This window comes from Empidonax traillii, unplaced genomic scaffold (assembly GCF_003031625.1).
Source record: "Empidonax traillii isolate 1590-97213 ecotype Southwest subspecies unplaced genomic scaffold, ASM303162v1 scaffold298:size702513, whole genome shotgun sequence".
Taxonomy (NCBI): domain Eukaryota; kingdom Metazoa; phylum Chordata; class Aves; order Passeriformes; family Tyrannidae; genus Empidonax; species Empidonax traillii.
Window position 1 is genome coordinate 512,790 of NW_020955491.1, and position 26,576 is coordinate 539,365.

General features: G+C 41.9%; 2 protein-coding genes across 10 annotated transcripts in view; both read left to right on the forward strand.

The window, feature by feature from the left end:
- The window catches only part of FNDC3A (fibronectin type III domain containing 3A), a 116,952-nt gene extending 105,354 nt beyond the window's left edge, over positions 1 to 11,598 (forward strand). For all 9 annotated transcript variants that reach the window (XM_027890818.1, XM_027890820.1, XM_027890819.1 and 6 more), the window contains 6 exons: positions 2,474 to 2,623; positions 2,708 to 2,991; positions 4,766 to 4,975; positions 6,382 to 6,548; positions 7,152 to 7,279; positions 9,060 to 11,598. In XM_027890818.1, the coding sequence (XP_027746619.1) occupies positions 2,474 to 2,623; positions 2,708 to 2,991; positions 4,766 to 4,975; positions 6,382 to 6,548; positions 7,152 to 7,279; positions 9,060 to 9,374 (1,254 nt within the window). In that variant the 3' untranslated portion in view covers positions 9,375 to 11,598. The remainder of the gene's footprint in view (positions 1 to 2,473; positions 2,624 to 2,707; positions 2,992 to 4,765; positions 4,976 to 6,381; positions 6,549 to 7,151; positions 7,280 to 9,059) is intronic.
- Positions 11,599 to 11,818: 220 nt separating this feature from the next.
- Positions 11,819 to 15,772, forward strand: MLNR (motilin receptor). The gene is made up of 2 exons (XM_027890797.1): positions 11,819 to 12,584; positions 14,510 to 15,772. The coding sequence occupies exons 1-2, from the start codon at positions 11,819 to 11,821 to the stop codon at positions 14,821 to 14,823; spliced, it is 1,080 nt and encodes a 359-aa protein (XP_027746598.1). The 3' UTR covers positions 14,824 to 15,772.
- The last annotated feature ends 10,804 nt before the right edge of the window (positions 15,773 to 26,576 follow it).

The following is a 26,576-nucleotide window of genomic DNA, read 5'->3' on the forward strand; positions in this document are numbered from 1 at the left end:
CTTCTTAAAATTTTTCTTTAATGTAGTTATATTTCCTCAGAGAGAATGTATCCACATAATACAGTAGATGATTGTGCATTTGTTGGTTTTATAACCTGATTTAATTTTACATAATTACATCAGTAATAATGTAGCAAAAGCCTCACAGACTTCCTATAAACCCACAGTATTTAGATGTCTGATTAAAAAATGCAATAGATAAAAATTAAGCTTGTAAAAAGCAAGATTCTATCTGGGAATATTGTTTAAACACAGCTTTTCAGCATCTTGAGATGGAGTGAAGTATCTGAGTTACAGAACTGCACAAAAAAAAAAAGAAAAGATTAAACTATTTTACCTGGAAGGTAGTGTTCATGCTTCCTACTGCATATGTCAGAGGAGCACTCCTTAAATATCTGCAAGGCAAAACCTTTTGAAAAAAAACTCTTACAACAATCAGGTAGGATTAATTTGAGTGATGTTAAATGTCTACTTTATAGAATCATGTGGTAATTAAAGTTCAAGTAGACCTCCAGATGTCATTTAGTTCAACCTTCTGTTCAAATTGGAGGTAACTTCATATTTAGGTCAAGTTTCTCGGGGCCTTGCCCAGTGAAGCTTTATTTATGTCCAAGGATGAAGATGTTGCAGCCTGGTAGAGCAGCCTGGGTAAACTCTTGTGCTGTAGGATTTTCTTTTTTTATTTCTAGTCAAAATATCCTTTAATGCAAGTCACAAGTCTTGTCTTGTCACTGTGCCACCTTCAAGAAAAAAATTGTCTTCATCTCTGTACCCTCCCGATAAGTAATTTAAGGCAGCAGTAGGATCTCCCCTCAGCCTTATCATCTTGCTATCAAATAAGCCTTATTTTTTATTGTTGTGTGTTGCACTCCCCCTTTGTGGCCCTTCACTGAACTTAGTCCCTTAACATCAATGTCCATCTCCTTTTGGGGAACTAAAGACAGGACAGGGTAATGGAGATGCAGCCTCACAAGTGCTGAGTAGGGGAGGATCATTACTCCTTTTAGCCTTCTTGTTTCTCATTTGCTGGTATAGCCAGTATGTAGTTCATTTTCATCAGATACAGACCTTCTTTTTTGGTAAGGTTGCTCCTCAGTCTGTATTTTTTTATCCCAGCTCCAGGACTTTGTGTTTGCCACTGTATTCGTTGAACTTCATGAAATTTGTATCAGATTCCGCTTGTGGAAATTCCTCTGGTGGCCATACCCCTCAGCCTATCAAATGCCTCCCCCAATTTTTTGTCATCCCTGTACTTGTTGGGTTGGATTCCCTTACTTCTTTTAAGGTGAACTCCATCACATCTACAGCAGCAACAGCAGTAACACTGAGAAAGTATTGCATCTTACCTGACAGTGGCAGAGCCATCCACAGCTGCATTAGTCTTCTCACCAAACACATCTCTTTGTAAAGGAGAGAAGGGAAGGGTGTCCTTTTTAGTCACAAATCAAGAACATCAAATGTTATCCTTCAAAATGCTGTTTGTTTTCAGTCACCTTCACATGGCCTAATGCTGAAAGTAGCTAATACCTCTCTTTCAAAAGAAGGGTAAAGGAAAGAACATGCTTTGTAGCAATTATCTGCACCCTGGTGTGATTGCTGTCTTGGAATATTTACTACACAACCATGTCAGCATTTTTCTTCTGTTTTGTTCACAATTTAAGAAATTGGTTTGCTTTTTGGTTGACTTTTTCTTTATTACCACATTGACTGCTGATACCTTTCTGTAGTCTCATATCTTGGTCTGCAACATGTGATTTTAACTATACTTCAAATTGTTATTTCTAAGGGGTATTAAAACCACACAAGTCCCAAAATTGGGAAGCTAAATTTGGATTCCTAGGGCAGGTAGTGAGGAAAAACAGGCTACTTGAGCAGGCATTTCAGTCCAGCTCTGTCTTGTTACTTACATGTCTCTCCCACTGGCTTGACAGCTCTATCTTAGGAAAAGACAGTGTGCAGAGTTTTCTGCTTCCCACTGTGCTCACAACCTAGTCTCCACACACAAGAGCCAGGATATGCTCCAAAGGAGGAGTCCTTTAATCTGTAAGATAAAGACACTGTCACCAGTGTGCTTTTGCATATTGTGATCCCTGCCAGAGACCCAGCCAGGGCAAACTCTCATACCCTCTCAGGAGGACCACCTCTTACCATTGACTGTTGAGGCTCCAAAGCCAAATGCCATATGCTAAATGGTATCTGTATGTAAGCAACTGAAATCACAATTACTTTGTAAAGAGTAGTGTCTGAAACAATAAACAGTGGGTCTGTAGTATAGCTGATCCAAGGCCAGTATTGTATTCTGATTTATTTGTATTGTACTGATTTAAAAATCAGCAAAGAAATGAGAGTGTAACATTTCCTCTGAAAAAAATAGATGTGGTGAGTTGGGTTGATTTTTTGGGGGTTTTGGTTGGTTTTTTTTCTTTTTTAGTCAATGAATTTAAACTTCTAACTATTTATGTCCATTTTAAAGGTTCCAGTAAGTAATGGAGCTGATGTCACGGAGTATCGACTGGAGTGGGGTGGCGTGGAAGGATGCATGCAGATCTCCTATTGTGGGCCTGGGCTCAACTGTGAAGTGAAAGGCCTTTTGCCTGCCACTATATACTATTGCAGAGTTCAGGTAAAGATGTAAAACTATTGTTAGTGAAATCTGGAAACAGGAATTGACCCTGCCATAAAAACATGGTCTGCTTTGGATTTACAGGCAGTGAATGTTGCAGGTGCAGGCCCTTTCAGTGAAGTAGTGGCATGTATGACTCCAGCGTCTGTACCTGCAGTTGTGACCTGTCTTCGTGGACTAAGTGAAGATGAAGTTGAAAGTCCACACTATTCTCCTTCCACATGCCTTGCTATAAGCTGGGAAGAACCTTGTGACCATGGATCTGAAATCCTTGGCTACAGCATAGACTTTGGAGATAAGCAGCCAGTTACTGTTGGGAAGGATCTGACCTATGTTATAGATGGCTTACAGCCAGATACTACCTACAGGTACGCCATGCACAGCTACTTGACAGCCTACTGTTTCTTCCACAAGAGCAGATGCACTGCTTGTTTGTTTCCCTTGTACTTTTTTATTGCCTGCATTATTGCTCTGAGACAGTCATTAGTACTGCATAGCCATGGACCAAAATGAAGCTTTGTAATGATGATTATCATAAATAGGTAAGCTGTGCTAATTTTATTTTCTTTCAAGAATGATTTATTTAGTTTGTTTATTGTATATGATTATTTAGTTTATTAAACTATTGTTTATTAGTAGTGTTGTCTCTGTCTGGTTAATTGGTGAAGTTAACTGAATTCACATTAGGTATTCAGATTGATAACTGTTTTTTGGACAGGTTGCTTCACAGATGGCCTCTAGTGTGTTTGACAAGGTAAAATCAATCCAGAAAAGACCTGTCCAGTCTGATCAGTCCCACAAAAGTCAGAATTTAAGCCCACTCTGATTTCAAATGTAGTTAGGATATCATCTGACTATGCAGTTTTCTGAATCCTTAATTAATTTTTTAATGCTTTATGTAAGACCACAATGTTTCTCTATGTCCTACAATTATTGAACAATAATGCTGGCAGTCTGAAGAACTGTTGCTTTCTGTGTCAATAGACTGAAAAAAGAAAAGCTTCTTTTGTAGTATTTCTGAACTTTTACCCACAAAAGTTTTTATTTTAGAATACACTGTCAACTCTGCAAATAAAAAAATGACATATATTAACCTTAGTTTGGGGCTGTAATAAATTAGCATAATGTTAAATATTACTGTAGCGAAGCAGAAGTATTTATTCTTGAGCCTGCACACACATTTGCATTTCCACATTTTGCAGCTGTGTGGTTGATTGTTTCAGAATTTAATTATTTTGATTACTTTTTTCCAATTACCTAGACACTATTTTGGACAAGCAAATGTTAGTCTGCAAAATTAAATTAGACGCACTTTGTTCTCTATGGGTACCTGTGAAATATTTAGAGACTCGTATTTTCTGATTTTTCTTTTCAGAAATAAATAAATTTCTTGTATAAGTCTTTAATTTTTACTTGTAAACCAAATGCCAGCATTGTTTTCCATGGAGTATTAAAAAAAAAAAAAAAAAAAAAAAAAAAAAAAAAAAAAAAAAAAAAAAAAAAAAAAAAAAAAAAAAAAAAAAAAAAAAAAAAAAAAACAAACACGTATCCCTGAATATCAAGTTTTACAAACCCGTCTGCTATGTGTCCTTTGACTTCTTTTCGTTTCCCCCTCTCACTTTCCAGGTAGACCCAAAATGGCTTGTGTTTGCAGGTGCCTAGAGATGTGTTACTGGTGAAAACAGCAAGACAGGTGGCTGGACATTATCACTTTATTTTCACATTAGTAGGATCTGTTCCAGAAAGTCCATAAAAATTTCTGTTAGTCATCCTTGAACTCACCTGATGTAGCACTCAAAAATATGATTTCCCTTCTTTGGGGATGAGGTATTTTTTACCTTCCCTCATCTCTCCAGTGTGGTATCAAAACCTTTGGTACAAGGACTGCAGCGTGAGGAAGATGGACCACTCTTAAAGTAGCTGATAAAGCTTTTGCATCTTTTCACTAACACGAATTTATTTGAATATCTTTATTTTTAATCAGTCCAGCTCCTTAAAATGTGGTAAGGAAAGTAATGCTCTGCATATTCAGGACAGTCTGTCAAAGCATATTCTCTCTTTAATGTGAATGACGGAAATGACCAGTTATTTTTTTAGAACCTAATTTCTAATTAATTTATTTTCTCTTTTTCCAAATATTAGAGTACGAATTCAAGCCCTAAACAGTCTCGGAGCTGGTCCTTTCAGCCACACCATAAAGCTGAAAACAAAGCCTCTCCCACCGGATCCACCTCGCCTGGAATGTGCTGCATACAGTTCTCAGACTCTCAAGCTGAAATGGGGAGAGGGAACTGCAAAAGTATTAACTGACTCCATTCAGTACCACCTTCAAATGGAGGATAAGAACGGAAGGTTGGTTTTGGCATCGCTTTAATCTGCCCTGTATCGCTGTGGTCTGATGCTTGGGAGATGGCAGCAAAGGGCAGAATTCCATATGCTTTGCTGAATTTACAACAGACATAGGAGGTCGTCTCATCTGGCAAGGCAAGAAGGGCTCTGGTGTTCTGTACTGGGAAGTACAAGATTAAAAACTTCACTGTTTTTTATTTACAGTTCAACATAGAGAGTTTAATGCAAAGTTTCGTACCAGCACACTTTTCTCTCTCACTTTTGGTTAAATACTTTGTCAAAGTATCGAGTGTAATCAGCGTTGTGAATTTTATATACTTAATATTGGAAGGGGTGAATTCTTTCTATTGCCTTATATGCAGCAATTATTTTAGTGGAAAATAGTACAGATTATTATTTAAGGGATCCTTTTTCTCATGTTAAATCAGAGTGTAAGCTGAGGTGGTACAGCAAGTACCCTTGCTTAAATGGTAAAATGAGCAGTACTGCTACACTATGTATGATGTCTGAATCTCTGAGTAGCTTTAGCCTGACAGTGAGATAAAATAGATCTACTAGGTGAAATTGCTGTGCTGTAAGAAGAAATTAGACTCTTAACTGGAAAGAAATTCATTGCCATTACTAAAGACTAGGTCACGTGCAGGCACCATCTGTTTTAAATTTAAAAGAAAAGAAAAAGTCAAAGGAGATGACTACCCATGCAGGAAGAGATAAATTTGTGCTGTGTCCTGGGGATACCAAAACTGAAAATCAAACAAGAGCTGGCAAATCAAACAAGAGGTGCCAAGATCAGTTTGTGCAAGAATTACAACAGGAGAGTGGCCAGTGTACAAAACTTTCAGAAAGGGACTTGGTGTGTGCTACAAGTGTGACTCTGGCGTCCTGTGCAGGTCTGGGTGGCCCCATCTCCAGCAATGATGTACAAGAGCAATTGGATTCATGGCACGTTTTTTAGGTGTTGGAGTTTTTAGGTGGGAGAGTTACAGAGGAGGAAAAAGGTGAAATCTAGTTACCTAATTTTGAAAAGCTAAAGATGTTGGAGGAGTAGATGGCCAAGAAAAAAAAAGAGTGTATGCAGCTCATTGGAGCGACAAAACTGCTGTCCTTTGCCATTGTTTCAAGTGCAGAAGGGTTTCTTAAAATGCTTAGGACCATTTCTAGTAAGAGAGAACCTGTAGTATTCTTTGTGCAAAAGATTTTTATTTCAAAGACATGAGAAATAAAAACTTGGCCCTGGAAAATGAGCTTACTGTTTTATAGTAGTCAGAACCCTATTTCACTCTGAAATAAACATTTCTGGGCTTTTCATTAGATTCTGGGAAGTTATGGGAACATATTTTAATACAATACAGTAGCTACTTCAGAAGTCCTTTTCTGTGTTCAAAATAAGCTACTCATTCCATTTTCAGGTTTGTATCCTTATACAGAGGACCTTGTCATACATATAAAGTTCAAAGGCTCAGTGAGTCTACATCATACAAATTTTGTATTCAGGCATGTAATGAAGCTGGTGAAGGTCCCCTTTCTCAAGAATATGTTTTCACTACTCCCAAATCTGTTCCAGCTGCCTTGAAAGGTAAAGGTGCTTCTTTTTTTCATTTTGGGGGGGAGTTGGGGGATAGCAAGTTGGTTTCGGTATTATGTTGTATTTGGGGTATTGAGAATGCTAAGCCCTTTTCCGAGCACAGGTATGGATAGTGGGTGAATGTTCCTTTCATGTAATGGCTAAAATATTCACTCCAAAAATTAAAGACTCGGGATTTATGCATTCTTTGACATAAGAAGGTTTATACTTAGAATCCCTGCTTACCACCAGAGAGTGACCAGGCTGTTACACTAAGCTGAGGTGAAAATGCTTCCTTGCACGTTTAGAATAATTTTAAGCATTGCAGCCTTCTTTTTTTTTTTTTTTTTTTTGGGTATGATACACACTTATGGTCACCAAATTTCCCTTGCTTTCTCTTGAATGATAACTGAACTAGCAATAGAGACCTACGTGAATTGTTAGTTGTTGTTCCAGAAAACAGTGGAGGAAGAATAGCTTTGACTCTGAATCTTATGTTTCTCTGAGACCTAAAAATAGCAGGTAGAATATAGAATTTTACAGGTCCCTAAAATATTAACATTACACGATGATGGAAGCAGAGCTAGCTGTCACCTTTGTGCTTACTTCCTTCAGCACCAAGGATAGAGAGAATAAATGATCACACTTGTGAAATCACATGGGAGGTTCTGCAGCCCATGAAGGGTGATCCAGTTATCTACTGTCTTCAGGTCATGGTGGGAAAAGACTCAGAATTCAAACAGGTATGATGTGTATTTTTCTTCAAGTACTATTTGTGATAACTAGTTCAGTAAAATTAGTTTACTAAAGATTGTGTTCCAGTACATTTTTAGTCACCATGCTAACTTTCTGTTACTAAATTATATAAAGTAGTATCTCTTAAACCCATCATCACATAGAAAGGAGATTTAGGTAATATAAATTCTGCAGTAAGTTGCAGCCTCTCTGGGTTACACTAATGTTTACAGCTTGACATCTCAAGTCGTGAGGAAGTCATCCATTAATGGGAACAACTGACAAAATGAAATCAATGGTACATAATTGAGACTGAGGAGAAAAGGAGCAAAGGGTTCTCCATTACGGCAGCAGAGCATGTTGTAACTACAAATGTTGAGCTGGTTCCTACCGTTTCCCTGCCAAAATTGCACTCTCCTCTCCTCCTTCTCCTTGATGGATTGTCCGGATTGCTCATGGCATTGCTTCTTCCATGCTAGAGACAAAATAAGGTAGTAATCTGCTGTATGAGCTATATACATCAGTCTAAGCTCTTAAAGGCATTAGGAAGCAACCATATAAATACCTCAGCAAATACATTTGAGGGAAAGGCAACTTTTGGCAAGGCACTGAGGACAAACAGCTGAGTACAGGAACCCTTGCCAGCTGGCGTAGCAGTAGCTGGAGTAAGATGTGTGTCAGTGGCCTGTTTGCTCACTACCAAACACATGATCCAAATTAGCAGAATTTTGAGGAAGCTGAACTTCCGATGACCTGTCCTGCCTCAGAAAGAAAAGTCTCTAGGTTGTAGATTCCAGTAAAGCCTAGCTGCCTGGCTGTCAGAGGACTTTGTAAGTAGGACTAAGGACTTTCTAAGTCCTTGAGTAGCCACAAGCACAGCTAGAGCTCTTCAAACAGCAGAATTGGAAGGGATTTCCTTCTTCTTTTATTGAATAGTCAGTAGTTTGCATTTGTGAAATACTATCTAGCAGTATGGTAACTGTAGGGAAAGGTCCTGCATGATGTGATATTTCTGTATCCTGTTACCAGTTAAATAAAGGAAATACAGATATTGGGAGGTAGAAAGGTGAAGGGGTTTAAAGAGAGAAATCAAATTGTACTGTGCTACCTACCTAATAGTTCAGTACCTATTGATGTACCTATAACTGTAGCCACATGAGTTTTTATTGGGACCTTTATGTAGCTGCAAATTTATTTAATTTGAGAAACCAGCATTTAGATTTCACTGAATTAGGCACTCGTGCTGAAGAGTTGTGAACTCATGTTAACCAGCCAATTGAGACACCTTTGGATAACACACTCATAAGTCATATCTATCTTGGGAATATGATGAAATTAGGAATCACTGAGAGGATTCCTTGCAGCTTTCCTGCTGCAAGTGTTTATTGGAATAAATTATAATATTTTAAATACATGATATCTTTACTACAACAAAGTGTGTTGGATTGTATTAGACTTATTGAATTAGCTTTATACAGAGTTAACTGCCTAAAATCCCATAATAATGATATTGTATAATACACATAAGGGGTCACTAAAACACCTTAATGCTGGGTATTCTGACAGTTCAGTGTGTATTCATCATTCCGTAAAAACAAATGTAGTTCTTGTGTTTCACCAAAAGGACTGGAGAGTTTATCTGGCATTTAAATTGCAAGTTTGAGCTTCTTGTCCGTTTTTCTTTGCACGGGTGAAATCACTGGTGAGTTGTCATCAACCATACTGAGATACATACATATACAGGACTTAATACTCGATGTATCTTTTTTGGTCTTCCTTCATTGCCAGATCTATAAGGGTCCGGACTGGTCATTCCGATACACAGGCCTCCAGCTGAACTGTGAATACCGTTTCCGCGCATGTGCCATCCGACAGTGCCAAGAGACCGCAGGTCACCAGGACCTGGTAGGCCCCTATAGCGCACCAGTGCTATTCATCTCTCAGAGGACTGAACCGCCGGCAAGCACCAACAAGGACACTGTGCAAACCACAAGGACACAATGGTCACAGAGCGACCAAGTGTGTGCTGCTGTCATCCTTGCACTTTTTGCTATCTTTTCCATTCTGATTGCTGTTATCATTCAGTACTTCGTCATAAAGTGAAGAAAAGAGATCTATTTTATAATGCTGCCCATTACATTTTACTTTCTCATAATCTAAAAGTAATTCTGTTCTCTTGCTTTTACAAAAACAGGCATTTAGCACCGGCATTGAGACTGATGCAAACCTTTTCAGCCACTTTAAAACGCTTAGTCATAGGTATAGGCTGACACATGTTATTAAAATGCAAGCCACAGAAATATAATCTTTTCTTTATATGCCTTCTTGCAGTACAAACTCGATATGGGGCAGGCACGCAGTGTTTAATGAAAAGGGTTTGACCATTAAACATGAGTGTAAAGATGATTTCCTGGCCCACACTTCTAAGGGTTGCTACCGAAACAGGGAAGAATGTGTAGATCGCATTTAAAACTTACACTAACAAACTTGTGCTGTATACAATATTAATCTGATGCTGTGAAAGCAATTTAGCGCTGTATTTCTACCTCCTCATTTGTCTTAATTATTTGGGAAGCAGGATTTATGCTGAAAAACAGAAGGAGCTTTTCTCAGGCAGCAAATAATAAATTGGATGGAAGAGCATGCATGAAGGAAGCTTCTTACCTGATAAATGTGGAGTTCTTCACTGCAAGTAGACATTTTCGAAAGACTACAAGGAGATGGCACAAGTGGTTTATCTTACCCCCAGGATTTGATGTTTACTTACAAAAATGCCTCATTTACTTGTTCTGAATATAGAAGGGAGGGTGTGAGAGAACTTCTTGGACTTATTATTTAAATTGCAAAACACATTTCTGAAGCTGACCTTTGATTGGATGCAGTTTAAACCAATGTCTGTACCCTCTGATTTTGGCTAGTTAATAGAATTTTGAGATAAAACTCATTGAATTTTTGCTGTTTCCCCAACATTCACTTGCCATATCCACCAGAAACAAGCACTGCCTTTGTTTATTTGTTTTCTTTCTTTTTTCTTTTTTTTTACTTTCTTTCTTTCTTTCTTTCTTTCTTTCTTTCCTTCTTTCTTTCTTTCTTTTCTTTGGGGCACCAAATCAGAAGACGAAGTGTAGTAATTTGCACCAGAAAACTTAAAGCTGCTTTTTTCTTGAGATCCTAATGTTTAATGTAATGTCTGTTTGGATACTGTACCAAATTGTTGATTGCATGTAGTTAATGTTGCATTAGAGCACTTTGCAATTGCATAACTCATCAATGTTTTGTGAGCTTGCATTTGTGAGTTCTTGAATGACCAGACTGAACTTTAACAAGTATCCCATTGAACATCTTGCTAGATGTCAATGATTGCCAGTGACACAAAGCTTGTAGTGAAACTTACCTTTAAAAAAAAATCCTTGTCTCATCACACTTATGTTATTTGTTATACACTTTGTAATTAGCTATTTTTAATTTATTTGAGTTACAAGATAGTGGATCATTAATGGCTTCTAGTTGTGTTCAGTTTAGCATTTTTAATGGTATTAAACACTTCTGTCAGTCTTAATAATAATAAAAAAGGAACCTCTGTCTTGTGCTTTGAAGATCTCTGAAGAATTTCTCTTATATTAGAACGGGCATGTATTGTAATTGTTTATACGTCCAACAATCTGTGCTGTAGAATAATGTTGTTGAGTTCCATTTTTTAAAGAAAAAAAAAAAAAGAAATGGCAAAGAACTTGGCCTCCACGTGGCGAGAATGATCTGTCTTTAAAATGTACTGTATGTTTACATTTTATTTCGATTTTGTCGTTTGTACGTATAGGCTGATACCTTCCCACAGGATACCGCGATAACTGATGTTTTCTAGAACCTTCTTAAAAGTGCCATGTTTGGCAGTGCAAATGAGGTTGCGTGTCACAGCCCAGAGATTTCTTACGGTTGAATGTCTAAAACGGTAAGATTTGTTACTGCGGGTAACCTGCAGTGACCTACGTTTTTCATAGTAAAATTCAAATGAGCTCCTATTTTTGATAGTCATTTAATAGTGTATTTGCCATTTGAGCCTCAGTGCATATTATTGCATTGAAGACAGTTTTTAATGTAATCTTAATTTTACCTCATATACTGTACATTCCAAAAATAAATAAATAAGTAAAAGAGAAACTCTAAAGTTTTTAAAACGCTATAGATACACTACCAAACATATCACTTTGCGGTTGTACAACGTCGGGCTCCATGAAGACGAAATCTGTATAGTCTGATAGAAAATACATAAAACGATGTAGCAAAGTACCTTTAAGAGTCTGTGGACAATAAAAGTACCTTCTTTTTCGCTGCTGGTGGTCAGTCCTGTGCGCGCTCCCCCGCCGCCCCTCTCCCATCCCTCCTTCCCTCCCTCCCTGCCTCCCTCGCTGCCGGGGCCGCGGGGCGGGGCGGGGGCGCGGTACCTGCGGGCGGCGGGAGCCCCGGCGGGGGCGGGGACGGGGACGCGGCCGGGGCCGGGGCCGGGGAAGGAGCGGCGCTGCGCTGGGCACGGCGCGTCCCCCGGCGGGATGCGCGGCGGCGGCGGGAACAGCAGCGAGGGCGAGCAGTGGCCGTGGCCGTGGCCGCCCTGCGACGAGCGGCTGTGCCCGGCGGTGCCCCTGTGGGTGCTCGTTCCCATCACAACCATCTGCCTGGGGCTCTTCGTGCTCGGAGTGGCGGGCAACGTCCTCACGGTGCTGGTCATCCGCAGCTACCGCGACATGAAGACCACCACCAACCTCTACCTGGGCAGCATGGCCGTCTCGGACCTGCTCATCCTCCTGGGGCTGCCCTTCGACCTCTACCGCCTCTGGCGCTCCCGGCCCTGGATCTTCGGGCAGCTGCTGTGCCGCCTCTCCCACTACCTCAGTGAGGGCTGCACCTACTGCACCCTCCTCCACATCACCGCCCTCACCGTGGAGCGCTACCTCGCCATCTGCTTCCCCCTCAAGGCCAAGGTGGTCGTCACCAAGCGCCGGGTGAAGGCCATCGTCGGCGTCCTCTGGGCCTTCGCCTTCCTCTCCGCCAGCCCCTTCTTCTTCCTCGTCGGCGTGGAGCAGCCCGACAACCACACGGCCTTCAGCCGCGAGTGCAAGCCCACCCCGCAGGCCTTGCAGTCCGGCCTGCTGGCCACCATGTTCTGGGTCACCACCTCCTACTTCATCCTGCCCGTCCTCTGCCTCGGCGTCCTCTACGGCTTCATCGGCCGGGAGCTGTGGCGGAGCAACACCCGCCTGCGGGGCCCGGGCTCGGTCCTGCGGCAGAAGGGGCACCGCCAGACAGTCAAGATCTTGGGTGAGTCCCTCTGCCATTTCCCTGGGCTATGGCTGGGGCTAGGACCGGGGCTAGGGGGCCGTGGCTGGGGTTAGAACGAGGGCTGAAGCACCTGCAGCTTCCGAACAGGATAGGGAATAGCATAGGGGGACATCCCAGCCGTGGTGCCGAGCCCATCAGTGCTCTCCGGGAACTGCCACGGCAGGGATTTCGCTCCCTCACAACTGAGGCTTCACTCGTGTAGGATTGCACATCCAGCAGCACGACTGCCTTCTGAAGAAATACCCTTTTTCTAAATTTTACCAACCAGAACTGAGTACAAGGTAATCTGCAACTTCAGTAAAACTGTGGTAACATCGGCAGTCCCTTCCAGTGGGCAGCAACACCTCTGAACAAAAATTTCTGCTTCTGAAAAATGTTTGAGTTCCTTAGTGGTCATTTGTAGCTCCTGTAGGAGTACATCCCCTAGTTGCCCAAGGAGGCTGAGAAAAAGCAACTTAACCCCTACGAGCTGTTTGAAGACAACTCATATAATACCAAAACACTGCCTACAGATGTAGGATGCTGTTTAATTTTAGTTTATTTTTTTAGCCATGCATTAACCCAGCATCAGGTTCTGGAAGGCTAGAGATCACAGTCTGCTCTGGGGCTTTAAAGTTTGTGAGTAGTGACCAATCTGAAGGGGGGGGAAAAAAAAGGTAAGGGAAAGGAACAAAAAAAGAAATCCAACTATTGACTAAGCAGCATAAAAACAATGCCCTTGCTATTTTTTTCTTTTTACCTTTAGTGTTGTTTTTAAATGCCACACAGGAGACTTCTTTTACCAAGGATCAGTTAGTAAATCAAGGATCAGGTAATCAACTGGATTGAAGTAATGTATCACGAAGGAAAGGAACTAATAAGCCTGAGAGAATTTTGCTGACTTAAGGGAGGAAGGTATTTACATTGAAACAGGCACAAGATTTTCCAACAGAAACACCCATATCCGTGATCTCCTCAGAACCCACTGAGCCAGACCAATGCTCCCTTATCTCGAAGAGCCAGGAGCACTGTGTGTGTGGTGTATTTCAGATGTAAACTTTCTTTGGCTATAGCCCTTTTTTTTTTAAGCTCTGAGAAACACAGAGAATGCTCCATAAATTATTGTTTTACTTATATTCATTTATAAACAAAAGTAATTAAAAGTACGGATACAGTAATGCACTTATTTAATTGTTTCTCATCTGCTCCTGCTGTGTTGCTACTGCAAGAGTGTTTGTATTTATTTGCATTGTGCTAAAATGCAACACAAGCCCAGGAGAACAGCTGCAGTGACTCAGGCTAGAGATCCATCTAGTAAAATATCTGTCTCCAGCAGTAATTGTCTGGGGATATGTGTCGGAGCTTCAGTGGATAACAATTAATAGCCCAACTACACTGTAAAAGTCTTTAAGTTAGATCCCATCCCACCACAGTAGTGCAGATTCTGTGGGAGCTTGGGTGACTGACGTGCAGCCTTGGTCTTTTTTGGTGATGTAAACATGTTAAAGAACAACTCTTCAGAGAATGGAGCTGCTGTGGAGCTTCCTCAAAAACACCTCTTCTTATTCTGAGTTTTGTTTTGACATCGCATACGTGGCATTACAGACATTGCCGAGGGGGACCTCTGTTGTGCCTGATGTTAAACGGAGGTTATGCCACTGTTGGTTGTTTACATTTTGCTCAGCAAACTCATCTCGCTGTTTAGCTTAAGATTTTACCGGTTACCTTTTAATCCAGAGACTAACAGTCACACTTGATGCTATTCCCATTTTCATGGTTTTCCAACAATTTACTGCCATTACTTCTATGTATTGTTTGTATCAGTCAGAAGAACGTGCAAAATCAGCCGCGTAAAATGTAGTTAACTGTACGCTTGAAAAGTTAACTCACTCCTTAACTGCCGCATGTGTTATTTTGTCTTATAGCTGTGGTGTTTCTGGCCTTTGTAATTTGCTGGTTGCCTTTCCACATTGGCAGGATCATATTTATAAACACCCGAGACATGAGGACGATGCTGTTCTCCCAGTACTTTAACATATTTGCTCTGCAGCTCTTCTACCTGAGTGCATCCATCAACCCTGTCCTCTACAACCTCATGTCAAAGAAGTACAGGGCGGCAGCCTACAAGCTGCTGTTGCCACGCCGAGCTGCAGAAAGGGCTTACACGGTAACAAAAGATGCTAGTGGCTACACAGAGACCAGCGCCAGCACAAGGAACGAGTACACCACCAGCTTCTGAGACTGTGACCTGCACTTTTTTCAGGCATTCTTGCCTGAGGAGGGAAACTTCTTTTTCACAGGAGAGTTGTAAAAGGATGGACGTTTGTTAGGGCATGTGCTATTTCATAATCGTTTGTGTTTTGGAATATACAGGTATTTGTGAATACCTGTATTTTTGTTAATGGAGCAAGCGGGCACCATAAAGTAGGTGCAACTCGTTCAACTCATGAAAGACGAGGAACAGTAAATTGCCAGTAAAACTGTGGGTTTACTTTATCTGTGTTGTTCATTGAGTATCTTCTGTGCAATTTCTAATATTTTGTAAAAATCATAACACTGAGGACTGCAAAGAAGCACTTGTTGGGTTCAGCAATGGGCAAAACTCCCAGACTGCCTTTGCCATTTTCAAACGGTTTTCTTATAAATGAGATTTTACAAAACACCATCCCTCATGGAGATGGACACCAAAAAAAAAATTGCCCTCCAACTTACACAGCCCGGAAAGAAGAGGTATGTGTTTTTAGTTCCTGGTCTTGTAATCATGAAGGTGACTTTCCTGGGCAGTTTCAGTAACTCTTCCCTCAGGAAAGCACCTGCACTGCACAACAGTCTCTGGGCTTAACTTTTTTGGTCTGCCCCATGTGATCAAAGAAGGTCTCATATTTATATGCTAGCAACCAGTCCTCTGTATTTGCAAAAGTTTAGATATTCCAGATCATTTCCTTGTGATAGATGCGTATTGTATGGCAGATGTTAGTGCTCTGTGTCCACTGTGTCCTGTTGTGTACCGTGTGTGCAAATAATATGCCGAGTTAACCCGTCTTGCCACAAAGGAGACCCATCACCAAACATGCTGGACTATGCCCAGGACTTACTGCTGTGTAAAACGCTGCACTGCAAGTCAAGAGCCAAACCACTAATTCTGCTCCAGAAGATTTTAAATGCAAACTTCAGCTGTACAATTTAGGAAGGAGCTGCAGCACTGATTTCTCTGGATGATCGTCACATCTGTGCATTTTACCTGGCTGTAGTGATGTAAATCTGGACCAGAACCTGTGAAGTGGGACTGTGCTTACAGGAGCATCACTGATGGTATGTCAACACTTGCCCTTGGTTCTCTGTTAACTCCTCCTCCAGGTAGTTGTAGAAAGTGATACGGTCCCCCCTGAGCCTCCTTTTCTCCAGGCTAAATAATTCCAACTCCCTCAACCATTCCTCATATGACTTACTGTCTAGACCCTTCCCCAGCTTCACTGCCCTTCTCTCCGCTGAAATGCTTCAGCACCTCAATGTCCTTCCTGAATTGAGGGGCCCAGAACTGGACACAGTGCCCAAGGTGTGTCCTCAGCAGTGCCGAGTACAAGGGAACACTGCCCTGGTCCTGCTGGCCATGCTGTTGCTGATCCAGGCCAGGATGCCATTGGCCTTCTCGGCCACCTGGGCACACTGATGGCTCCTGTTCGGCCACTGTCAGCCACCACCAGGTCCTTTTCTGCTGGGCCACTTTTCCGGCCACTCTTCCCCAGCCTGTAGCTCTGGGCTATGATATATGATCATGGGGTTGCTGTGGCCCAAGTGCAGGACCCAGCACTTGACCAATTGAGCCTCATATAACCAGCCTCAGCCCACTGATCTAGCCTGTGCAGATCAATTCAACAGACTTCAACAGCTAGCTCAGAGATCTCAAGATGCCAGAATTGAACCCAAGCCTTTTCCAGGTTTTAATAACATGACCAGTTCTCCAATCAATCTGTAACTCTGAGTCACCGAATAAAAAAAACGAAAATCTAAAGACAGAAAAAGTCTCCTATCTCACTGAATACATATTAAGCTTTCTTTTTCTTCTTCTGTTGGCTTCATACTGTTGGAGATCAGTTGTCTGCAGGGCTTGGCTCAGTTTGCTTTTGCTGCAGGGTGTCATTAAAATGTTATCATAAAAGAACAGCTGTTATTTTGTGTTTTTTTTAGACAAGTTATTATTAACAGTAATCTTTGTAAATGTATGTAGGCCAAGGGGGGGAAAAAAAAAGCTTTGTCACATTGATATGTGGATGTGCAGCTTCTTCTGTGTGCCTGTGGTCTCCTGATAATGGCTTTCTTTTATCAACTTTTATCAAGTTATTAAATTTCGCTGCGAGGTAAACAAACACTGGCAGAAGTTTCCCCGAAAGCAATTGCGTAGGTACGGTGAGCACAGGATGAGAGTGGGAGAAGGGAGGGAAATGCGCTGGTGGGTTGCTGCCCTGAACCCCCCTTTTCTAGCGTGCTCTCCCTTCCACAGAGAGCCTTGGCACAGCTCTGCTCTCTGCGTGTGCTGGGTGTCCAGGGCAGGTCCCTCTCTGTTGGGACCAGGCTCGCTGATCGCAAACTGCATGTGAGGTTACTGTTCCTGCAGGGAGCCTCAGGCTTGGGCTGCTCCTGCCTGGCCTCAGACACCACAGCAGCAAGCCTCTGCTCCCAGGGGCAGGCTCTGTGGAAATGGTCTGGTTTTCTGGGAAAGTCATTCGTATCCCTGTTTATTATAAATATCCTCTTTGCCTGCTTAGTAGAGTAACACAGGCGGCAAACGACACTCGTGAGGTTATGGTGCCTTTTTGTTAATGCTCTCTACCCACCAGAACAAATGCTGAGGAAACAAGATGAAGTTTGGGGTATTTCCTCGGAATTAATCAGGCCTGGCACTGCTGTCTCTGGTGGTCGGTACTCAGTTGTGTAAGGAGGGATCTGTAAAGAAAAAGAAATAGGACTTATTTATTCCCAGGAACTCTGTGCAGGTGCGGCCAGGTTATCTTTAGTGTCCATGCCATGCAGGCTATAAAATACAAGGGAAAATGGACTAGAGGTGCAGAGCAACTTTGACAGGCAGAAATTATAATTTTAATAAGAGAGAAAAGTGGAGGAGGGGGGTGTAAAAGAAAAGCACAAAGAACGGATGATAAAAAGGAAAGCATGGCAAGATGGTCTGGTTTTTAAAGAGGTACAAGCTTAGTTATGTTGACAATCACAGGAAAGAAAATCGGTGATTTGACACAGACCACGACTGACCCTGGAGACTTGATGTACTTATGAAGGCATGAAATCACAATTAACCAACTGAAGTTTGAAAGGGACCTAAACCCATTCATTCTTAAACATGTGAACAGGCTGTTCTTAACAGAATGGATAGAACGTCCTCCCAAGAACCATAGCCTAAGGTGGAAGCCCTTTTCTTGGAGGCAGGCGACATCTGCAAAACCTTACTTGTTTGATGCAGACACATGAAGCCTGTGAAAGCTTTACAGTCTAAACAGTTGTGATAGAGAAAGAAGAGCGATAGTCTCTGATAAACAGATCATTAGTACAGGATCTGCCCATGGCTCCCTGTGCCTCCTGTGAACCTGCACTGAAGCTGCTGCAACTGCTTAATAAATTTATCAATACAGTTTTTTTAGGATTTTAGCTTGTCACATCTGTTAGGCTGTCCCTCTAAGGAGGCATAAACAAAGCTGCTGGAGTTATTTGGAAAATGTATTTGTGTATTGTGTGGATTTCAGCCAAGTGTTCCTGCTGGTACAATCCAGGTTTGTTCTAACAATAGTCAAAAGGGAAACAGTGAAAGCAGCAGCCACTGCAATGGGCAACTCTGGTGCAAGTGTCAGAAAGTCACTCTTCTTATTTCCTATCTGATTTTCATATTCATTAACCAGCTGCACGTGGTGTATGTAACTCTATATGGGATATAAGATGCCCCAACTCTGATGTAATTTCATTTGCATTTTTCAGCATGGTAACACTATGTCACCATTTCACTTACCATGACTCTAAATCAAATATATATTATCTATATTAGACAATAGCTATTTGATATCTATGCTAAAAATTGGATTTCTGTTCTAAAATAAACATGGAAAACTAGTTATTTCTTACTGTAAGTACCAATATTTCTGTCTTCTGTTTAATCAGATATAGCCTAATCTGCATGTGTTGATCCTCATAAGGGAGTCAAAAGGGCTGTCCAAGTTGGAAAGTACCCAACAGAGGTGAGGTTGGAACCACCTCCTGCAGCAGCTCCAAGCAGCAGCACCCACTGCTCTTTTGTCCTAGGGCTGGGTGTGTCCAAGTCAGTGTCCTCAGTCCCCTGCAGCCGGGACCAGAGCTTCCTTACACATCACCTCAGCCTCCTTCCTAGTGGCTGGGGGCTCTCAGGCCTCCTTGGGCAGCAGAGCTCCAAGGGTATATACCCAGGGTGGGGTGGCATGTACCCAGAGAGAGGACAGAGAGCACTGGGTCTGACAACTCTGTCCTGCCTCTCACTTGCTTCATCTTCCCCTCAAATCACCCCATCTGCATGCCACCCTTTTTCCCAGGTGAGCCCCTGCTACTTCTGACTCCACCTTTGGACTTCATGTGGCATCTGCCTCCCCTCACTGCAGAGCACTGGTAACACCATCTGCTTTCCCTCCTTTTCCCTTTCCTCCTTCCAGCCAGAACTCACCAGGTGGATTCATTTATTTCTCTTTCAGAAGTTGCCTGTGACAAGTATCTCTTGCCAAGGGGCTCATCCAGGCTGCCAGGGGCTGATGGTGAGACAGATGCTTCGACCACAGCCTGTCCCCATCAGCCATGAGCCTGGATGAGCTCATGTTGTTTAAAGTTTTTAACACCAACTCTGTGTGAGCTGATTTTAAAAAAGATTAACCCTTAAGAAGAGCTGTGTAGATTTTATTTTTCCCAAGATATGAAGGCCATGTAAAGCCCTTGCTTTACATACCTTCAGGTTTGGGGGCACTAAACCCAACCTCAAACTCCCACCAGCCACAACAAATCTCAGTTCAGCCTGGATTAGCAGTTAAAAGGTGGGGAATTTCATGCTGGAAGGGTAGCCACTGCACTCCACAGGTTCCCCACATCATGGGCACTGTCCCAGGGCCTACAGGACCAAGCACAGCTCAGGCAAAAAGTCAGGGCAGGAGAAGAAATTCAAAGTGTCTTCTCTTTTCCCTCAAGCCCAGCACGTGCTCTGGGTGCAGCCAGGAGCGTACCCACATGGTCAGTCCTCAGTGTGGGCTGAAGTCAGGTGTCCTAAACCTGAGACTTCACCAAATACCACTGTCGTTAGTGAAGAGCCCAAAATCAGCACAGTGCACCAGCCTGAGAGGCATCATCTGGAAATCACTAAAACCAGTATGGAGTGACAGAAATGCAAGCCAGATGAGAGGGTGTATATACCTGGAATGAAAGGAGAGCCACCCCCAGTGTATTGATGCCACGACATGAGGCACCCAGATCGCTCTGGAGAGCCCTGTGGTTGCTGTATCACACATGACAGCTAAACTGTCCAGAGTAAGAGATAAAAGGTAGCAAAAGAATAAAGTAACTTTGTTTCCACACCCCCCACCCCTACCCCCGAACTTATTGAACATATCCCGTGTAACAAGGAGCAGCACGTCACCACAGCAAAACCAAGTCTGCTCTGTATCAGTGCTTTCAGAAACTCATCTCTGCTGTCAGCTCACGGAGCCCATGACAGTTCCACAAGGCTGAGTAGCTGCCTGCTGTTGCATCAGGGGTATCCCTGCACTGCAGGACTCTGCAAGCATATTCAATCCCCATATGAACCATTCCCTTAAGAGCTGGACTCAGTGATCCTTGTGGGCCCTTTCCAACTCAGAATACTCTGTGTAATTCTGTGTAATGTTTCCACACTCTGAAGCTCTGCAGAGGCTGCAAAGCAATTTCAGGAAACCTTTGAGAGCAACAAAAAAAATGTCCTGGCTTCTGCTATAAATCAAGGATACCAGCATTGCCCGGACTACAACTAAACTGATTATAAAGGGAAGCATATGCCCGACAAATGTGTGGCTCCTGTGCAACAGATTTTACTCATCTTAACAAGGAAACCAGTTCCCTAATTTGAATATAGGTCTGCTTTTTGTCCGTGCTGTGCAAAGACAAGCTGTGTCTTGACCCTGTGGAAGCAGAGGCTGTCCACAACCACAGAAGAGGAATCTGTAAAGAGGCTGAACCGTGAGTTTTATCGCATGAATAACAAGGAACAAAATCCCATGCCCGAGCTCAGGGAAGTTGGACTGTGAATGAGTTTGGGTCATGGACCCACAGGGCAGGGTGGTGGAATGCTCAAGACCTTACTCTCATGTTGAAGCCCATGGAGCAATCTCAAAGTGGTTGCTGAGCACCAAAGGACCCTCCTAATGCTCGGTGTCATTTGGGAGGAACCCTAACACAGCCAAAGGATGCTCAACACCTTGCAAAACACGTCTGCTGTGCCTTAGAGGCTGTTGTTTACTAGAAAGTATAAGCAGGTGAGGGTTTGACTCCAAATATCTGTAGGAAACTGCAGAAGCAATACCTTCCAGGCTGTCAGCACAAACCTAGCCCTGTTATGAGGAAGGAAGAAAGAGGCATCACTACCTGCTTTTGGTGACCAGTGTGGAAAAAGCTGTTCATAACTCAATTACCAGCCTCTTCTGAAAGGTACGTTTTTATCTTTTCCCAAGCCACAGTTTCTAACATAAAACCTTGTCTTGACATTTTGATGTATAGGACACCACTAAATGTTTGTTGGCAAATAAAAAGTTAATTTGTGTTAATTAACATCAGACATTCAAAACACAGTAGCAATACCTCCATTAAATCTTGTGTTCCTGTCATAACTGCAAAGATGCACATGTGTATGCACATGCAAATATCTAAAGCCTTTCTGATACCAGAGCAACACCATGTCTTCACAGAGTCTAAATAAAGTCACTCTCACTATATAGCAACGTCTACCTTCCAACGCTTCCAACAGGGATACAAACCGGGCACATGGACAGCTTCATAGGAAAGTAGACATGACTGAGGTCTCTTAGGGTAGCAGGGAATTAGATCGCTTGAAGAACCACCACCAAAGGTATCAGAAAAAGTGGTTCTATTGAGGTAAGATGTGAAAGTGAGACTTAAAGTTAGATGGCAAAGGTCACTCTATTACTTACTGCAGATGATACAATAATGATTCAAAGTTACCAGTGCCAAATCTAGTGCACTGAAATACAAGGTTTTGTGTGATAATGGTCACTTACCAGAAACCTGCAGTTGGTCAGAGGTCTCCCGGACAAGGAGTAACCTTGGGAGGCATCCCAGCTCACAGGGAGATCACCACCATGCAGCCAGCTGCTTAGCAGGGCGAGCTCAAAGCAGGCTTACTGTCATTTATAGAATAAGTGGTTGGTTTGTAGTGAAATCACCTGTGATGGAAAACTAAGTATGAGACTCCTTGTAACCACAATTTTCTTTGTCTTGATAAACAAGTCTTGGAAGAACCACCTGCTAGTCATGTATTAATTGCATGTCAGGTGTTCCAGTTTCCAGGCCCATATGCATCGGTGCTCACCACATCACCCTGTCCCTGTGGGGCTTGTCAGAGAACAGAATGGAACCAGAGAAGTTCTTAGCCCAGTTACATATGGCCAATGCCTTCCTTTGGAGACTGAACCAAACTACCACTAATTTGGTCAAGAAGTTGAGCACATCCATCACAGACGTGGAACACAGCAGCTTCAGAGAACAGAGCACAAACAAACTCAACTCTGTAAGCCTAGAGTGTCAAAGCTCCCAAGTACTGAGCTGTGGCTGAGCAGATGTGCAGCAGATTTCACTGTCCCTAGGTGAGACTCTGTCCTCCAACCGAATAATGCAACCTTCTTCACTGCAATGCACCAACAATAAGAAATTGCCTTCTTGATTATAAATGGATTTATTTTGCTCTCTTAATTGTTTTCATTAATGTAATTAATTCCCAGTTGTTTGCTTGGTTGATGTAATTTCAATTACTAGACTAACAGATATTTTTTCATACTTAACAGACTGATGAGACCAAAGGATGTATCTGGTTTTACCTGACATCAGAGCAAAAGCTTTTTTCTAATGAGTTGTCAAAAAAAAAAACTTAACCCCACCAGAAAACTCCTTAAACATGGCTTGTTGTGTTTGCATGGTACAAACAAATGTCAGATATTTCTGATATGAACTGATGGGCCTAGCTGTTACAGTGATGCTTAATAGCATCTTCTAAGAGGAGGGGTTTTACTTTTAAATCCAGAGGGTAAACCAACCGTCAGAGTGGAACACCTAGAGATTGATAAAGATCCAAAACTCCAGAAATCAGCACAGTAAGCTCTAGTCTTTAAAGAGATCATCAGCTTTACTGTTTATCATGATATTCCAGCTGAGATTCTGAGGTAGGTGTAAAGTCATCTGCCTTAAGAGCATCAATGGTGGTGCAGGAAACCATGTTTCAGGATCTAAAACACATAGTGCACAGAGACAGAAAGATACTGTGAAGCAGGTAATTGCAATGCAGGAAATCTACTCAGAAAATCAACTTCAAAAGAGGTGGAGATGGTGAATGAGATTTTCAGTCCACTGATACCAGCAAGACAAGGATGTAAAAATATACTGATAGCCATACAAGAAGCACAAGAAAAGCCCAGAAAAGCATCTTAGTAAATTTTGAATGAACACTGCAGACATTGTTAAATTGAATGGCTATTAAATTATTCCCGAAGATAAGATCCTCAAATTCATCAGCTGAGACAATCACAACAGCTCTGTAGCACTGGAGGTATCACAAGGAACCTGCACAAAGGGAAACATCAGCAGCGTGAGAGGAGAAGGGACATGACAACTTCCAAAGGACATTTTGGCACAGTGAGCTTTAGCTTTCTCTCATCTATCAAATCAAAACATAATATGTCAGCAATGAGAGCCCTCTGGGAATGAGACATCCTAGCAAATGGGTCTGCTAATTAAAGAAAAAGGAGCAGGGAGAAAGGAGTGTTAAGCAATCAATCACTTGAATGAATTTGGTTTGTAATGAATTTGGTTTGTAAATCCAGGATGTAGATGCAGGAACAAACCGAAGATGTTGAGAGGAGAAGTAGGTTTATCCAGCAGGCCTGATTCAAGGAGAAAAGGCCATCCAGAGATTCTTGCTGACCTATAAAGTATTCAAAATTGCAGCTCTGAGGCTAACATCCTTGTTAACTGGAAAGACTCAATTGCCTTGAATTATATATAAAAGGGACAGCGAGTCTAAGAACCTCTTTTCCTCATTACTACCATCCTCTTCTCCACTGTAATCTTGCCAAAACAAGCACATTTAGCCTCTAGATAGAGAAGCTTTCTGCATTAGAGTTGATGCCACTCTCCTTGCAACAGATTTTAGGGAATGACATGGTCTCTCTTGATCCTGGAGCAAATGAGCACCCTCTTCATTCTCCACGGGGATGCTGCCATCAGCTGCCCTCTAGCTTTTACCCGCAGCTTGTGGTGGGAGGCCAACAGGAGCAGCAAATCCTTTCATCCCAGTCCACCGAGGGCTTTAAAATTCAAAATCACAATTAGATGAACCCAGTGTAGAATGAGACATGTCCAGAAATCATCTGCCTTCCCTCTTATGAGGATGACTCTGGCACAGTAAGGTAACAGCAACTTACAGATGAATGTTGCTGTGAATTTGAAGTCTACTTACTCTGGGCTTACTGACCCCCAAAACCCCCACCTCCATGCCTAGCTGTGAAAGAAAACCCTAGGGCACACAAGTCAAATATTGTGTCTGAATCAGCAAGCTACTGGTGAGAGAAGAAGATTCTCTAATATAGTGGGAAAAAGAAAAAACACCTCAAAATGTAACAGTCTCAAAATGTAACCCCCACTGAACTGTGAAACCATATACTTGGCCACTACAGGAGGCAGCCAGAATTATTTCCCAGTTAACCACAGCTGTTCAGTGAGCCAACATGACCCAAGCATCACTTCTACAGTAGATCCCAGGAGTGGGGATATGAGGCGGCAAAAAAATTTATTTTGCGTAGACATGAAGTGGTATGTCAGCCTTTGGCTTCCTTCTACCTCTTTCACACTTTCATAGCAGTACATAAATAGGAATTCTCTTCAGAGAGTAAAATACCAGTTCAATTAAACCACATCTGAGTTACGTATGAAGAAATAAAAATATATTTTAATATATTAAAATGTATTACACATGGCACATGCACAAACACCCAGAACCATAACTTTCAGGGGAAGATGACTTTTACAGGCATACTTTTTCTGCACTGGCAGAGTCCAAACTTTGGGGCCAGCTATTTCTGAGGCACCATCAAATGTATCCTGATTTAATGTTCCTTGAAACGTCACAAGTGCAACTGCATCTGCATTTTCAGATCTTCCTCTGAACAGTCATTATTTTTAACAAAGTTTCTAGGGAGGGGAAAAAAACCCTTCTGCTCACATTGATGTCCAGGTGTTAAAAACATTTACTTGTTGGTAGAATTGCCCTGTTGAGGTTTGGGGCTTGACATGCTTCAGTGATTTCTGACCTAGGGGAAGGTTAGCAAAGGCTGGCAAAAGGGATTTACTGCTGATAGTGGGCACAAAGAATGTAGAATTTATGGGCCACAAGGACATTTGGCAGAACTCCCGAGATAAGGAAGAAACTAACAAAGCTAACTCAGCAACTGTGCAGAAAGGAGATTGTGACCAGCGACACACAGCCCACTGAGTCACGAAACTCCAAAGGAGAGATGAACTGAACATGTGGACTAATTAACATGAGATTTGAGAGAATCATTAACCAATAGAAGGTAGAATACTAATCAATAAGAGAGCTATGTAACTTGCAGTCAATGAATCATGATTTCTTTGCTAAAAAGTGTGAATGGTGTAAAGTTTTGATGATCAGGGCGCATGATTGCAGGGCATCCCCTGACAAAAAATAAAATGAAGAGGTATTGTAATCAGTGGTGGCCACAATATAATTTGGACAGAACATGGACCTTTAAAGTTTAATACAATTTTACAATTAATGTCATTTTGTCAAATAAATTAAAAACAAGATGAAATTTCATATGTGGATTTATTTTTCATTTTGAGGAATGGTTGGGATGTTAGAAAAGAATGTGGACTAACGGCCTTCAAACGTCAGATTGGAATACATTCAGTAACTGAGGAAAGGGGCAAAAACAGTGAAAGAATTTGTGGTGCGAAATGTAAATATGATAAATTTGGTGAGAATGATGGACATGTAGAAATGTTGGTGGATCCTCCATCGGGTCCTAAAAACTCTGATTCAGACAGTGAGGAGGAATCTGACAGAACCTATGTCAGGCAAGGTTAGAGAAAGGAGTAAATCAGAAAGGCTTGTGTCCAGCAGAACTAGGGGAAGAGAAAACAGTAAATCAGTGAGTCAGGGTCCTTTAAGACAAGCTGTGAGACCTGCAGGAAAGTCGCCAATGTGCATGTACCATTTTGCTATCTCTGATTTGTTGAACTGGAAACAAAATGTTGGATCTTATTGTAAAAACCCGGATGGGACATATACCACAATTAAGTCCATGATGATGACATATAACTGCAACTGGGGAGACATACAAGCTTTGTTAGATATTTATTTACTCATGAAATAATAATAATAATAATAAAAAAGCTGTTTTGGAAAAAAACAAAGGAGGGACTGGGTGAGGGGAAAATTGAGGGGCTAGATCAGAAAATCGAGGGAGCAGGAAAACCGATGAACTTCTCCCTAAAGAAGACTCTGAATGGAAACTAAATGAAGATGTTGGATTAAAAAGAGTAAAAATATATCAAAAGTTTTTTCTATGTGGAAATCAGAATGGAGTGGAAAAACCTAGGAATCTTGTGAATTTGTTCAAGGTAAAGCAGGGAGGTAGAGAATCCCTATCAGCTTTTAATTAGCAGTTGTGTGAAGTGGCTTGTAAATGGACAAACTTG

Coding starts and splice junctions, on each gene's coding strand:
- MLNR (XM_027890797.1), top strand. CDS start 11,819: ATGCGCGGCGGCGGCGGGAACAGCAGCGAGGGCGAGCAGTGGCCGTGG. Junction 12,585..14,509: donor CCAGACAGTCAAGATCTTGG/GTGAGTCCCTCT, acceptor TTTGTCTTATAG/CTGTGGTGTTTCTGGCCTTT.